Consider the following 14,859-nt stretch of genomic DNA (forward strand, 5'->3'; position numbering starts at 1 on the left):
GTATATCACTCACTTTCCAGTCTTCGTCAGAGGAAACTATTGAGCAACTTTTAACACGAGTTTTTTGTGTTTTTTTTTTTTTTTTTCTTTTCTTTTAATGAATTAGGCACACTGATGCCCCCTCAGGAACTACTGCAAACATATCTATTTGAGATCCAGCAATGTGCTAGATACCTTTCCCAGTAATTCCCATAGAATAGAACCCTTTCAAAAACCATTGTAATGTTATCCCCATTTCACAGGTAAGTAAATGAGGTACATGGAGGTAAAAAATCTGCAGTGAAAAATACAATTAACATCTGCCCCATATCACACCACTAGGAGGAGAGGAGAGGCAGCAGGACCAACGCCATACCTTCACACATTCTTGCCACCAAACTATGTTTCTCTCTAGTAAACATTTCCAAAGTTAACACTCTATGGTCTTAGGAATAGCTGTATGTGCTGCTTAACGTATTAGTTTTTTTTTTTTTTTTCCATCCAGTGTTACAATGCTCATGATTGTACAAACACCTACCTCTGGTCATTTCTTCCCCCAATGCATGCTTTGATTCCAATATCCTGTCGTCGAGAAAAACAGAAAAGAGTAGAGGTAAAACTGTGTGAAACACAGAAGTGCACAGGTTCTGAGAGAGAATGTGAAGGATCAATCTGAGAGTAAAACATATAAGCTTAGGCATCTGGCCCCCAGGATCTCTGGTGGTTCAATGACCTTTTTTGCTTATTTCCAGTTTCTTCCTCTGTTTCAGGTACTGAATCTTTTATAAGTGTCTTCTGAATATATGAGATTTTGCTCTTATTCTTATTTACACTGTATAATATACTATATTTTAAAAAGCTTTCGCCAAAGCAAAAAAAAAATCTTTTCAATGTACAGTATTCTTTTTCTAAAATGCTTACTTCATATTTTCATACTCACATACACAAAGAATCCCTGAAGAGGCCTTTAGTATTGAAAATACCTTGATTCACATCAAGGCTATTCAAACCACATCAATATCAGCTTAGAATATCCTTGCAGAAGTTATTATATGAAATAGATACAGATTCTTTGAGTAAGCAATTGTTTGCTTCTCTCTTTGTGTAACATGTACATTGTGGAAGGCTCAGTATCTAACTCTCAAAAATCAAATCTATTTCCAAGGATGTAGAAGAGGTCATTAGTTAAATACAGCAAGAAGTTCTTCTGAGTATCAAAAAGCATTTCTTTAAAGTGAATTATCAGCACCTCCCCTCCCCCATCACCACTATCACATCCCCATGCATTTTTCAGGAAATTAATGTTCTATGTTGACATTTCTTAGAGGTTTCATGTCCCACACTTGTTAAGGTTTTCCTAGGAAGCAGTCAAGTAACAGAGTAAAGGTGAGAGGCTGTTTACTCAAAATATAAAAGGAAAAGATAAAATGTTTCAGTAGGGAATCTCCCGCATCCCAGGCCCCTTTGAATCCATTAGTGAGTGAGTGAACAGAATTTTGTACCACTAGGTAGACAGCTGCTGTCCATTGGAATACTCAAACGATTTCATTCAACAAAATCCGAGTGTGAGGTTGGGTGAAGGCAACAGACTCAGAGATGTAAACTGACAGATGGGGAGTAACAGCATCTTCTTATTCAGTGATTCCGTGGCTGATTAATAAAGTTGGAAGAAGCAAAGCCAGTGTTCCCAGATCTAAGAATCTGACTATCACATTAACTCAGATACAATGGGTAGTGAGATTCCAAAAAATTCCTTCCAGTCAATAATCAGTGTGTCCAGAGAAGAAGTTGTTGGGAGTGGGCATTCTCCAGGGCTGACAGAACAATGGGAAACTACAAGGATGAGCCCAGTGAATTTTGAGTGAGCCCCGAAACTTGGGTTCTCAGTTTCATGGGCCCACTTCTCATCCCAAATAACAACAGCAATTTTGATGAATCAAACGCATTGAAGTTGGCAGGCAATAAATATCCTCAAATTGGAAACTCTTAGTTAAAAGCAGTTCATTCTATCTTATGGTGCTCAGAAAGTGGTGCAAAAACATTTAAGGAAACCTCTGAACGTGGGAAAACCACTTTGGGAGGATAAACATAAGAGGATTTAATAAGCAGAGTGGAATTAAGAGTTGAGTTGAAAATAGCTAAACAGCTACCAGACACTTAGTAAATGCATTCTATCAAAAGATTGCAACAGGCTTCAACTTACTGGTTTCCAGTTCCTAAAGCTGAAAGAACGGAGGAGGAGAAAGAAAAGGAGGGAGAGGGAGGGAGTTTGAAGCATTGTTTTGGAACTTAACATTACTCAATCTGACAGGTTTATAAAATTTCACCCAAACCAACAGCAAAACCTGAATGGGCTGAAGGTTCAATTCCCCCCCACCAAGAAAAAACCCCATCTGGTTTAAAATGACAAAGGGTGAAATACATCCGCTTATGGAAAGCGGGGAGGGCTTTCTGCCGTTGGCCAGCATGCTAGGTGATGGTTGTTGATGAGCAATTCCCTTAAACAACTGATTTACTGCCAACAGACACAAGCGCTGGAAGCACATCCAGAAACTCATCTGCAATTAAAATTGCAAGCAAGTGGTCACTCTGTCCACTCCCTTCCCAGAGAGGTGACCCTGCTCCCGGTAACCACCCCCACAAGGGTCACAGAGGGACACCTCCCTCCTCCAAGCCTCTTTCTTCGGCTTCAAACACCGCTATAAAACCTGCCGCCGCCTCGCCTTTGTAAAGGGTTGTGGGGCTACAGTTCCTTCTTTCCTTCCTCCCTGTCTCTCCCAACTCCCTCCTTCTCTTCCATCTTCCCTCTTCCTTTTCTTTCTAAATGCGCTCCTTTTTCAACGGTGGTCCTCCCAGACCACCCCCAGGGCACCCGGGTCGGTCGCGGAGGGGCGGAGCAAGGCTCAGGCGGCAGGGAGGCTGGTGCCCTGGCCAGCGCCATCTGGCACCTGCACTTCCTTGCCACTTTGCACACGCCCAGAGGTGAGAGGGGCGCCAGGCAACCGGCACACACAGCTCCAGCGTTCCAGCGCCTCTGAAACTTTCAACTGCTCGCACCTTTAACCCGCAAACTCCTCAGTGGTCCAGCAAATCAGAAGAGTCCTGGGACCTCTGCCTGGCCTCTGGAGTTGCCAAAGAGACCAAGCCAGAAAAGCTTTCCCCCACCGCCCAGCGGCGGCGGGCGCAGAGCGACGGCGCGGCCGCAGGGGGCCGCTGTTCGCTCAGAGCAGCTCCCTGTAGCCGCCGCCGCCGCCGCCGCCGCGTCCCGCACCTCCCACGGCGCCACTGGCCCAGCCCCGCCAAGTTCTAACAGCCCCCAGTCGAGCGAGCGCCGCGAGCGAGCACCGCCCGGACCGGAGCGAACAGCGCAGACGATCCGGGCTGCGGTGCGCGTCGGAGAGGCTCCCGGGAGACTCGCACGGCCCGACCGACGACTTTGGCAAGGAGAGCGCCACAAGCCCCGCGCGCCCAAGTCAGCTAGCGAGCGCTCAGCCCGGCACCTGTTCCTCCCGCATATCGGACCCCGCGTCTCCCGGGGCGCCCGCCTTCTCCCGCCATGAATCCGGCGCTGGGCAACCAGACCGACTTGGCGGGCCTGTTCCTGGCCAACAGCAGCGAGGCACTGGAGCGCGCGGTGCGCTGCTGCACCCAGGCGTCCGTGGTGACCGACGACGGCTTCGCCGAGGGCGGCCCGGACGAACGCAGCCTGTACATCATGCGCGTGGTGCAGATCGCGGTCATGTGCGTGCTCTCGCTCACCGTGGTCTTCGGCATCTTCTTCCTCGGCTGCAACCTGCTCATCAAGTCCGAGGGCATGATCAACTTCCTGGTGAAGGACCGGAGACCGTCGAAAGAAGTGGAGGCGGTGGTCGTGGGGCCCTACTGACCGGCCCTGCGGCCCCGCGGCCGCCGCCCCCTCGCCGCCGCCGCGACCCCCGGCCTCAGCGCCTGGGCGATGCAAACCTGTCGGAGTCAAGTATTTGACTTCTGCCTTTGAGGATGAAGCGACCCTTTTCTCTCGCTCACCCTCTGCGAGGCCTCGCAGCTGGCTATAGGCGAGCGCCCTGACTTTTGCACTCTGCAGCAGGTGGCAAGAACAGGGCGATGGGGGCACAGAACTTTGGAAGCTGACTCTCGCGTGGAAAGCGGGGAGACCGGCGGGGCGAAGGCCGCTTTCCACCCGCAGGTGGGCCAAGCGCTTGGAGGTGGCGGGCGGAGGGGGCGGGCTGAGGGGGGGGGGGGCGTCCCAGGGCGAAGATCGCCTGTTGACAGGGAAAGTGGCCACACTACAGACCCGATGGGGACTCACACATCCTGGCCGGGACTGGCGTCCACTGCGTCCCGCTGCCCCTTAGCCCCCCGCGCGTGGGGAGAGGCGCGCCACGAACACCTTTGACTGTAACGTGCCGTCTTCAAGGGATTTTGTGTTTGTGTGCTTGCATACGACTATTCGATGCGTTCTCTTCTGCCCTAGTGGCCCGTTTGCCTGCCGGGGGTGGGGGTGGGGGTAGAGTTTTGTCCTCGCGGGAGAAGGGGGGCGGGGAGGGAGCCTGCGACTGTGGACCGGGTGAGTTGTTCCTTTCCACGCTTTCCCAGCTGGGTCTTTCTGGAGGGCTGGCGCCGCCGCCGCCGCCGGCCCCGGGACAAAGACTCGGAATAGAACTCCTCGTAGCTCGTGACTGCACGGTTTACGCCACAAAAGTGCTCTTGACATCCGTGACACCGTTTCGACTTTCTTTCTTAAACATTTCCTTAATAAATGCGACCTGTAAGTGTTTTGTTCCTGGCCTCCTTCGTGGTCATTCTGCGCTCCCTGGCAGAGGGGGGCGGGCAGCTGTAGAGTCTGCTCCGCGGCCAGGGGAATTTCGCCTTGGAGAGATGCGGTTCGCCTCTCGGGGGTCCGGAGGAGGCGAGGGTGGGGCGACATGGAGAGAGCCCTGAGCCCCGGGCGCAGCGGTCCCCCAGGTAGGCGTGACGATGAGAGGGCCCCCCGCGGGTTCCTGGCCGGCTCCATCGGGAACACGGGGTTACGCCGCTAATGAAAGGCAGGGGTGGCGGGGCCGGCCCGTGGGGGAGGGCGCCTCGCCCCGGCCAGCGCCCGCGGCCCGCGGCACGGCGTCGGTCGGGTGCTGCTCCAGGAGCGTGTGAAAGGCGAGGCGGGGTTGACGCTCTCCGTTACCGACACACGCGGTGTATTGTTGTCTTCCCCTACAATACCTTTGCTAGCCGAAATGAGACTGGAAGAAAGGATCAACGTTTGAGGCTGTGAGCCCGAGTTGATCATCCACAGCTGTATACATGCAGAGAAACGCCACGTTTCACTCCATAAGGATGAGCAATGACTACTGGTCAATTAGAGAGAAAGAGAGCAAACCGCAGGTCCTCTGCAGAGGTTTCGATCAGCCCCAGGCCAAGCAGAGGTATCAGAGGATTTAGCCGAGGTCCTGAATGTCAGACATGACTGTTGCAACCAACGCTGCGAAGGCTGGCCCCGGCTAGACTTACAGATGGTCATGGTCATGGCACATTTAGGACACAGAAATTGAACAGTGTTCGAAAGAAGAGCTTGGAAAACCATGCCTGTGAAAATAACCCAAGGGACACATTAATTTCAAGCTTACCCGCGACAAAGGATTTTAAGTTCATTTGTATGTCTGGGCTTGGATTCTAAATATTTTCAAGAATATAAAGGATCCCCTAAAATGTTGTAGCAATTAATCAGAGACTTCACCGTAGCAGCTGTAATACTGGATAAAATTAACTACTTATATAAAGTGGCTCATTTACTTCAGGCAGAAACACCACTGGTGTAACAATGCCAGTGAGTCAAAGAGTTTGTGCCATTTGGCATCCTGTGTACCTTTACCTGCCCTGGCACTCTCTAAATCCTGTCAGAAAGTGTAACCTAATACGGTTTTTTGAACGCTAATGAATGTCAGGCTGGGGTAGGGGTGGGGGTGGGGGTTGAAGTTTTGCCTGTTCTCTTGTCAATAGGTAAGGGTTTTCTTACCAGTTTGGATTGTTTGTTTGCTTTTTTTGTTTAGTATGGGGGGGTGGGCAGGGTTACTAATCTACAGATGGGGCCAGTATGTAAGGCAGTTTACTTTTGCTAATGGGTGGAATGGAGAATGGAGACATCTTAGTTTGTAGACAGTTCTGTGGCACCAAGTTAACCTGTCACCTCCATGTTTCAGAGGGAGAAATAAAGCAAAGCAAGGGGTTCACCATGGGGCAAGTCAGAGGTCGTCAGATTTAACTCAGGCTTCTGTAGTTCTACTCCATCAAGGGTCCCTTCTTCCCACCGGTTTATTAGTCCTCCAGTGAATTTAGCTCTCTAGCAAGTCTATTTGGGATCAAAAGCTAGAGTTTGTAAGAATTTCATTTGTGCTTTCATATGTGCCATGTGCATGCTTACAGCCATTTTAGACATGAAGGTGGGGGTGGGCCCAGATCTTATATAGGTCGATTCTAGTTCCTATACAACAGAGGATTTTCTTTAAAATACATGTCTTTCAGGTAAGAGGAGTCTTTCCAGGGTTAAAGACCTCTACTATCTTTCTGTCTTGTTCCCCTTAATATTATTTCATGCTTCTTCTCTCTTTCCTGCACCTCCAAAGCAAAATTAAGCTTCTCTTGTCCTCAACTATCCACATTCATTCTCTCACTCCCAGAAATCATGATCATGAGACACAGCAGAACCTAGAAAATGTGGTCCTTAGGTAGAAAGACACATGATCATAGTTCTGTAATCTGTGATCTATGCATTCGGGGGAAATACACCCAGTCTGAAATGCACAAAACTCTAGGGACTGTTCCCTGCCAAAAACTCATCTCTCCCGCACTGAGATCCATTTGTTACTTAGAGATGCCAAGTGGGTCTGGTTTTTATAGATGAGGCAAGGAGCTTTTTACACTCCCTATTCCCTGATGGGCACACAGCAACCACTTTGTTGGGCCCCACACCACTCCCTCTCTCAGTCTGCCTTGCCTGTCTTCATCCCTCCTACTAACAAATGCATTAAGTGAAACTTTCTAAACCTGCCCTGAGTTTATGGAGTGTCAGTCTTTTCCCACAGACACAATGTAAAGAAAATAGGTTTTGAAAGGCATTTTCTGTTTTTCACCTAAGAGAGCCATGCCAGCCTTAACAGACTGTGAGTTGGGAGTGGGGGTGAATGCAGACAGGCAGGTCCTGCCATCCCACACCTAAGTCCACCACTTGCTCAGTAATTAGGGGGAGGCCCTGGGGGAGAAAGACCGCGTCCTGTAAAAGCTTGCTTGATCTGCCACTGCCCGTGGGGACTCCTTTGAGGCTTCCCAGAGCCCTTCTGCAGACACAGGGAGAGGTTTTCAGGAGGCACAGCTGGTGGATTAGCGGGCTCTCTGGCTGGGCAGAAAACCACTGATGCCTCTTAAGCCTAATTGGGTGGCCTCCATGTACACTGCTTAACCAATTGTTGGCAGACGTTATTTTCCTTAAGACTGTTGACATGAATCTCCCCACTCTCTCTCTGAAAATTGAGTAGGCACTCGAGTGCTGGACACCTTGAAGGAAGTCAACGCAAAGGTCCTACTACCCTGTCAAGTCTGAAACCATACCTGGGCGATGAGCTGTGATTTCTGATTTTCAACCACCCCTGGCTTCTCACCGGATCCGGAGTCTTTCCTGTTCCAGTGTCTTCCTGTGCTGATTCTGAGTGAGGAAGGGAAAGACACACTGAACTGAGAGGTTAGAACTGTTGGTTTTGGTCTCTCAGCAGTTGGATGGCCTCAGGGAAGACGGATTCCAGAAGCACATTACAATTCTACGATTCCATTGTGTTAATTTGTTTCACATTCCCTATCTCATGTCTCATGCCTTAATCCTTTATGTGTCTTAAAAACCTTTTTTATCTTTCCAATCTTGATATTTTAGGTAGATTTTTTTTCTCACAAGTCAAGTGCTACTTGACTCAGGAAATAATATTTACAATAATCAAAGCAAAATTTGAGACACCTAGATAGGCCTGGGTAGATGGCAGTGTCAAGCCTGTTGGATTTCACACTATCTAACCAGTGCCTTAAATGTCCCAGATCTCTATGTTCTCACTGGATAAAGCCATGAAAGCAAAACCCAGTGGGCCAGGGAGTAAGTCATTCTTCTAGGTACACATTCAGGCTACTAGGCTCTGTTCCTAGGAACTGCTTGGGTGTTTTAAGACTAATAACGGCAAATCCACCCCCCCCCCACAAAGCCTGTGGCCCTTTGAACTTCTGCAACAGCACACAGCAGCTGTTCTGCATGCAGTTTAGAGCCTTCCTTAGCCCTGGCTTATTATACTTGTCATTTTAGGGATTGCAATGCCAGGAAAAGATTCCAGGGTTCAGTTTGTTCCGTGAGACTCAAAGCTAGTTTGAAGCCTGTTGAAGCAGCAAGTCCACAGCAATCCTCAAAACAGGAATCAATAAATCTTTTATTCACCTGCCAAATCCCATTTAGACATGTGCGCAATGGCTCAAATGGGATGTGTTTTAAAGTCAGCTCCAGCGGTAGTAATTGTTTCCTAATGTCTGAGTTGAAATGCTCAATGGCTAATTGTTTCCATGGCCCATCTCACTTAGTCTTCGTTTCAGATATTTCTGCTTAAAAGCCCAGGATTAATTTTATAGCATTAGCTGTGATTTAAAAATTCTTGGAAAGTATAGTTTAGAAATAAGAAAATATATGTCACTCGTGTATCATTTACAAGGATAAAATAGTCTGAATTTATATTAATACTTATCATATTTGTGGAGCTCAAAATATTTCGGAGGGAGCTTCTACAAGGACTGTTACAAGGATCATTAGATACACTTTAAAATACCTCTGAGCACTTTGCAAACAGTGGATTGCTTCTATATTAAATAACAATATATGATATTTGAGAATAAACAAGACTTCTTTTGATTTATTTGGCTACTTATGCATATTTTGAAAGGATGAGTAAATTGCCTCCCTCTCTAAATATTTTAGGAGTTTGCTTGCTGAAATATTTTTGAGTGAGTAAATGCAGGCACAGAGTGATCAATACAGAAAACATCTAGTCATCTGTGATAATGCCACAACAGAGCATGGCCCTACCTTCTCCCATTTTAAAATGGGTTTCCTTTAGTTAGTAATATTTTATAAGCTCTTAATTCAAACAGTCAGATAATATTTTTCAAGCACTCGTGTACATGCTGCATTGCAACTTATTGCTGAAAAAAAAATGAGATGGTTCCTATCTATTTGAGCCCCAGAACACAGGCACAGACACATATGATTCATCTGCAAGCATCAGATCATAAAGTTTTTGTACGATTTCTGGAACTTATAGCAGTAGAAAGACACATGTGTAATTATGCAAGAGCCTACACATTGACATGGTCTATTCGGGGGGGAAGGGTTACAGGTTTCCTCATTGATTTTTCTTTCCTGTATTTGTCTTCTACCCTCAGCAATTTCTCTCTGATTATGCACTCCTTCCCTCACCCATGACGGAAGATATACTGCCATTAAAGAGTCATTGATTTTTAACAGACCAAGACTCCAGATGTCTGATTGCTTTGGGAAAAAAAATCCTCTGGGATCTGGAGTGTCTCTTTTGCTTTATTTGTCTCCCTGTAAGTTGTGCGGGATCCTGTAGTTCATATTCTTAGTACTATTGATTAACGCAGGTGTGCATGCACATGTTTGCATGCTCAGGGTCTCCCAAGCTCTATACTCTTGAAACATGTTTATTCTACTATTGAAGGTAAGCATCTCACAGCCACCAATTCTTTCTTGTACATTATGTATTTGTTTACAATCAATGTATAGAAAAAGTTACAAGTAAATAGTCCCAAAATGTTCAGTAAATAAGATTCATATGAAGTGCCTTGAACTTTCAAATACATCTATATCTTGAGATATATGTTTCAATCTTCATCTAAGAATTAGAAAGAAAAAGGGGCTAAAAGTCAAAGATTATATATTGTACAAGCTTGAAAATCTTTAAAAGCTAAGTTAAGAGAAATGAAAGGAGGCCCTGAATTTGAAGATCAATGAAAATAAAGGGCACTTATCAAGTAAAATATTAAGAAGAATACAGGCATATTCTGATTTCCAATAATAGAGGGAAGAAAGATGTACATTTAGAGTACTTAATAAAAGAACCAAAGACTACTGAGTGGTAAGGGATAAGCATTGTGGGAAGAACGTGGAAGACTGTTCATTCCTTCTTCATTTCTCTCTTCTCTCTGGAGTCTTGGACTAGTTACAAACATTCTGTCAGCTGGATCCATTTTCTCCTATCCAAAGGACAAAAGAAGCCTTGCCAGACCTTCTTATCTTTATCATCAATAAATATTTATTATTTAGTATCCATTATAGGCATGACTGTGCACAAGCTACTAACTTAGACCTTGGAAGCTGAATGCAAAGGATCATGGAATTTAAAGGGGCCTTTTCTGATTCCATTCTGACTTCTGCCTGACTGTGCGGCTATGTCCTTGGACATCCAGCTCTGTGTACAGTACATACCTGTGGCTCTTCTCATAAATTAAGAACCCTCTGTTCTCTCCATAAATAATAATCTGACTTTACCGCCACATCTTCAGGTAGCATACAGAACACTTGCTCTACTTCATACATTCAAATTCACAATGAACATGAATGGGAAAGGCCTGAAGAAACTGTTATAAGTGAATTTCTTGAGGCAAGATATATTTTTCTGCAAATTCAGCTCCAAACAATGTTTTATTCGTTTCTACCACTGTGATTTTTCAATGACTGCATAATTCACAAAAGAGATCAACTGCGAAATTCCCTTTACTACATTCAGGAGATGAGCTTTCTAAGATGGTATACCCTTGTTTTAAACAACATAAACATTTCCTGAAGTCATCAAAGGTTCGAACTACAATGAGCTGTGTTAATTAACAATCTTTGGGTTGCAATCAACATAGATCTAGTTCAAACCAATGTTTAAAAGAAAACCGAACTGACTCCCTCATGTGACTTGTAAGTACAAGCATACAGGTACATCAGAAATAGAAATTGCTATCTGATGTTATCCAGACTCTCTCCAGCTCTTGGAAAAGCATTTTCCACATGATGAGAATATAAAAGACTTAGATATAGACCTACAGTTGCCCATGGTGACATTTTACCAGTTCAACAATTCCAGCAGAAAGAGATTGTATTTTCCTGGGAGAACTTTGACCCAGTTTGGTCATTTGTCAATTGCTGAACAAACCCGTGAGTGAGGTGGGTGCAGGAAGAAGGGTGTATCTGGTCAGTTGTCAATGTCAGCCTCATGATTAAGAGAGTAGAGGACACGGGGAAATAGAGCCAATTCTGCTCAAACCATCAGGCCATGAATCCTCACGGGAGAGGAGATTTTATTATCCAAAAAATACAAGAGGCCTGCTGGAGGACCTAAAACAATTGTCACTGACTGCAATGCAACCCAAGTCTAGAAAGGTTGTTTCATTTCCCAAGGCTCCACACTTCCAGCAGTGGAAATGATGTTTCTGAACTCTTAATTTAGAATTCCTTCTAAAGCTATTTATTCTGTCAACTGTCTTTCCACAAGATTGCAAAACATGCTTCTGCAGTTTCCTTAAAGAGTCTGCGTGTCTGAGCTGATGCAACTCCAAGTGCCCTGACAGCAGTCTGGATTTCTGGGGCAAACCTTACATCCACCATGTACCCGTGATATGAACTTGGATCAGTCATTTGAAATCTCTGTTCATGATAAAAAAAAAAAATCTTCTCACTAAACCTCACTAGGCATAAAAATTTCTTTAATCTGAGATAGTAAATGTTACTTCAAATCATCACTAATGTGATAAACTATTAGGCAAAATCAAGCAAATTCTTTTGTTGCAGACCTCCCCCAAGCTTTGTCAAGGACCATAAGGGGACTAAAGTACTCAGCATTACTCAGTTGATTTGACAAACTCGTGTTGATGGAGCCTCCCTTGTGACCCGTCTAGCTTGTAAATGCTACTGTGGAAGCATATTGAAGCACTTTTATAACCTTTCTTTGAACCCTCCTTAATTCTGTCTCTAAGCTCATCCTGACCCAAAGAGTAGGCTTAGCTTTTTATTCACACTGAACGGCTCATTTCCTTGGTTTCCAGCCTCTTTCCCTGTTCTGTCTTTCTGGCTGGAGAAATGGCCTTGCTAACTGCAACTAGCTGCCTGGCAGTGGCTTCTCCCTCTCCAAGACACCCAGCGAGCGTGGACTTTCTGATTCTTTCTCACCAGTGAGGATGGGGCTGGGGAGCGGGTGGTATTCTTCAGGGAGGAAACTTGTCAACCATGAAGACTGGTGTTTAGGAGCTTGTTTCACAGACAGCTCATCACCACAGGTAAGCTCATCTCCTCCTCAGGCTTCCTGCTGTGGGAGCCTGAATCTGAGGATTGAAAGCGCAGTGTTCTCAGTGGAGGGTCTCTGCACTTGCTACATACGTAATGGCCTCCAAGGCACACTTGTACAAATGTAAGAGAGCGCTCTCTTTTTTAAACAATATATTCTCATTACCGTGGGATCACGGCCCCTCTGACATTATCTTTTCCAGGAAATGGTGACTTAAAACAACAACAACAACAACAACAACAAAAAAAAAACCAAGCATTTTTCAGTGGAGTTAATAACTTAAACCACTCTCCTCTCAATATATTATTCACCTTGTGGTTAATCCTCCACTGACTGCTTAATATCCAGCAGCTTGAGCTCCCAGTTTTCTCCCAGCGATAGTTTTTCTACACCTCTTTGTGTTGCTTTCTGATTTCCTGAGCCAGTGCTTAGTGTCCATCCAGTTTTTCTGGGCCTAACATTTGAACATTGTGGCAGAAATCATTACACAGTGGTTCATGAAATCTTATTCCCACGGTGACATAGTAAATCCAGTGCTACCTTGGTCTACTTGAAAAGAAGTTTCCAAGCCTAATTAAATATCTAGGAATTTTTTAATATTCTCTCAGTGGATAATAAAGGTTATGTAAAACTTTTTAAATTAGAGTTATCCAATATTTAGAAGGTTCATAAATAGAAACTTTAAGAGATGCCAAAGTAATTAACTTTTAAATATCAGACATATCTCTATAAAAGAACAAATTATAATACTGAAAACTTGAAAATTCATAAACAAAAAGTATTCTCCATTTTAAACAATAATTTGCTGAAGAATTATTTTAGATTTTCTATAAATATCTACTTCCAGATTAAAGTAAATCCATATTTATATTTTAAATAACATTGCACATTTCAAATATTATACTATAGAGATTAGATTTTACTGAATTCTTTGCATATGGTAAATGTATTTTAATTCTTCAACATCATACTTCCATTCTTCAAAGCAAATAAAGACTTTCCTGTCTACTGAGAGAAACAAAAGCTATTCAAGGGAAGGACCTTGGCTATTTGATGTTGGGTTTCATTTCATGCTTAGTGTGCTGTATAGAAAAAGAAAGAAAATATTAACAGTGTTCCATGATTCAATGATTTTGAGATAAGAATATTTTCAATTTATGATTTCATAGATTCAGAAAGAGTACTTAGACACTGAAAGAGCACAATTAAATACATTTAAGATCATTAACAGCGCTGTCTTCTTAAAGTTTGGGATACCTAGCATGTAGCAGTCACTTAATAAAGGTTAAGTGATATTACATTTTTTTTTTTGACAGGCAGAGTGGACAGTGAGAGAGGTAGAGACAGAGAGAAAGGTCTTCCTTTTCCGTTGGTTCACCCCACAATGGCCGCTGCAGCCAGTACGCTGCGGCTGGTGCAATGTGCTGATCTGAAGTCAGGAGCCAGGTGCTTCTCCTGGTCTCCCATGGGGTGCAGGGCCGAAGCACTTGGGCCATCCTCCACTGCACTCCCTGGCCACAGCAGAGAGCTGGCCTGGACGAGGGGCAACCGGGACAGAATCCGGTGTGCGGGCACAGCAGGCGGAGGATTAGCCTATTGAATATTCCTATGTTCTGATGAAATTATATCTCAAAATAATAGGCCTTTTATGAGCTTATCTGACTACTTTCTATCCCATGCTTTCAATTAAGAAATGAAAAGTTGTTTTTTTTTTTCCAAAAAAATCAGAATTTTACTTCCACACTGATCCCAAAGTACCTAATCACAATATGATATGGTCCTATTTTCTATATTCTCCTCTTACTGTTGTCTTCCACTTGGTTTAGATTCTTGATATGGCTGATTTTCAAGTGCCATTCATGAAAAGCCAGTAGGCATTAAATAAATTCTTGCTGATTATTGTCATCACCATCCATTCTTATGAATGATTATTGCTCATATTAGTAATATTTTATACATGTTACTTCAAAGCACTAACAATTCTAGAAGTTACCTTCACTTTACAAAAGTGAAAATAAGAAAGAAAAAATAGAGGCACTGGTGAGACCAGTAACCCTTCCAAGACCACATAAGTAAAATATTCTTGTGCTAACTTCTGCACCACATCCAAGAGCATCAGACACCACAAGCATTTTCCACTCAGCCATCCTGCTGATTCTTCCAGTGAAAGATTGACAGTAACGGCAGTATTAGCTTCCTCACACACATGGTGCTTAGTTATTAACAACTTAGATCCACCCTACAGCTTTAATAATGATTTCACATAAAGGAGATGCAAAGCAATTTATCATCCTGGTGGATTTTGAGTTTGTTAGAAGCAGATGGCTTTAGGAGGTGGGAATATGGATTTTAGGAGGAATTCAAAATGATGAGTTCAACTTGTCCAACTAAGCTCCCTTATTTGGAAAGGTAAAGAGATTTTCTAAAATATATTTTTCTTTGGAGTCTTTAATTTTAAAGGCCTCTACTGTACAGATATCCTGTTCCTTAAAAAATTTTTCATCAAACTACCAACAAC

General features: G+C 44.3%; 1 protein-coding gene across 1 annotated transcript; it reads left to right on the forward strand.

The window, feature by feature from the left end:
• The first annotated feature begins 3,394 nt into the window (after positions 1-3,394).
• RPRM (reprimo, TP53 dependent G2 arrest mediator homolog) lies at positions 3,395-4,761 on the forward strand. Its single transcript, XM_002712181.5, has one exon. It carries the CDS (start codon positions 3,536-3,538, stop codon positions 3,863-3,865), a length of 330 nt encoding a protein of 109 aa, XP_002712227.2. The 5' UTR covers positions 3,395-3,535; the 3' UTR covers positions 3,866-4,761.
• Positions 4,762-14,859: the final 10,098 nt, after the last annotated feature.

This window comes from Oryctolagus cuniculus, chromosome 3 (assembly GCF_964237555.1).
Source record: "Oryctolagus cuniculus chromosome 3, mOryCun1.1, whole genome shotgun sequence".
Lineage (NCBI taxonomy): Eukaryota > Metazoa > Chordata > Mammalia > Lagomorpha > Leporidae > Oryctolagus > Oryctolagus cuniculus.

Bases quoted from the DNA above. Each gene is read 5' to 3' on its own strand.
- RPRM (XM_002712181.5), top strand. From the start codon at position 3,536: ATGAATCCGGCGCTGGGCAACCAGACCGACTTGGCGGGCCTGTTCCTG.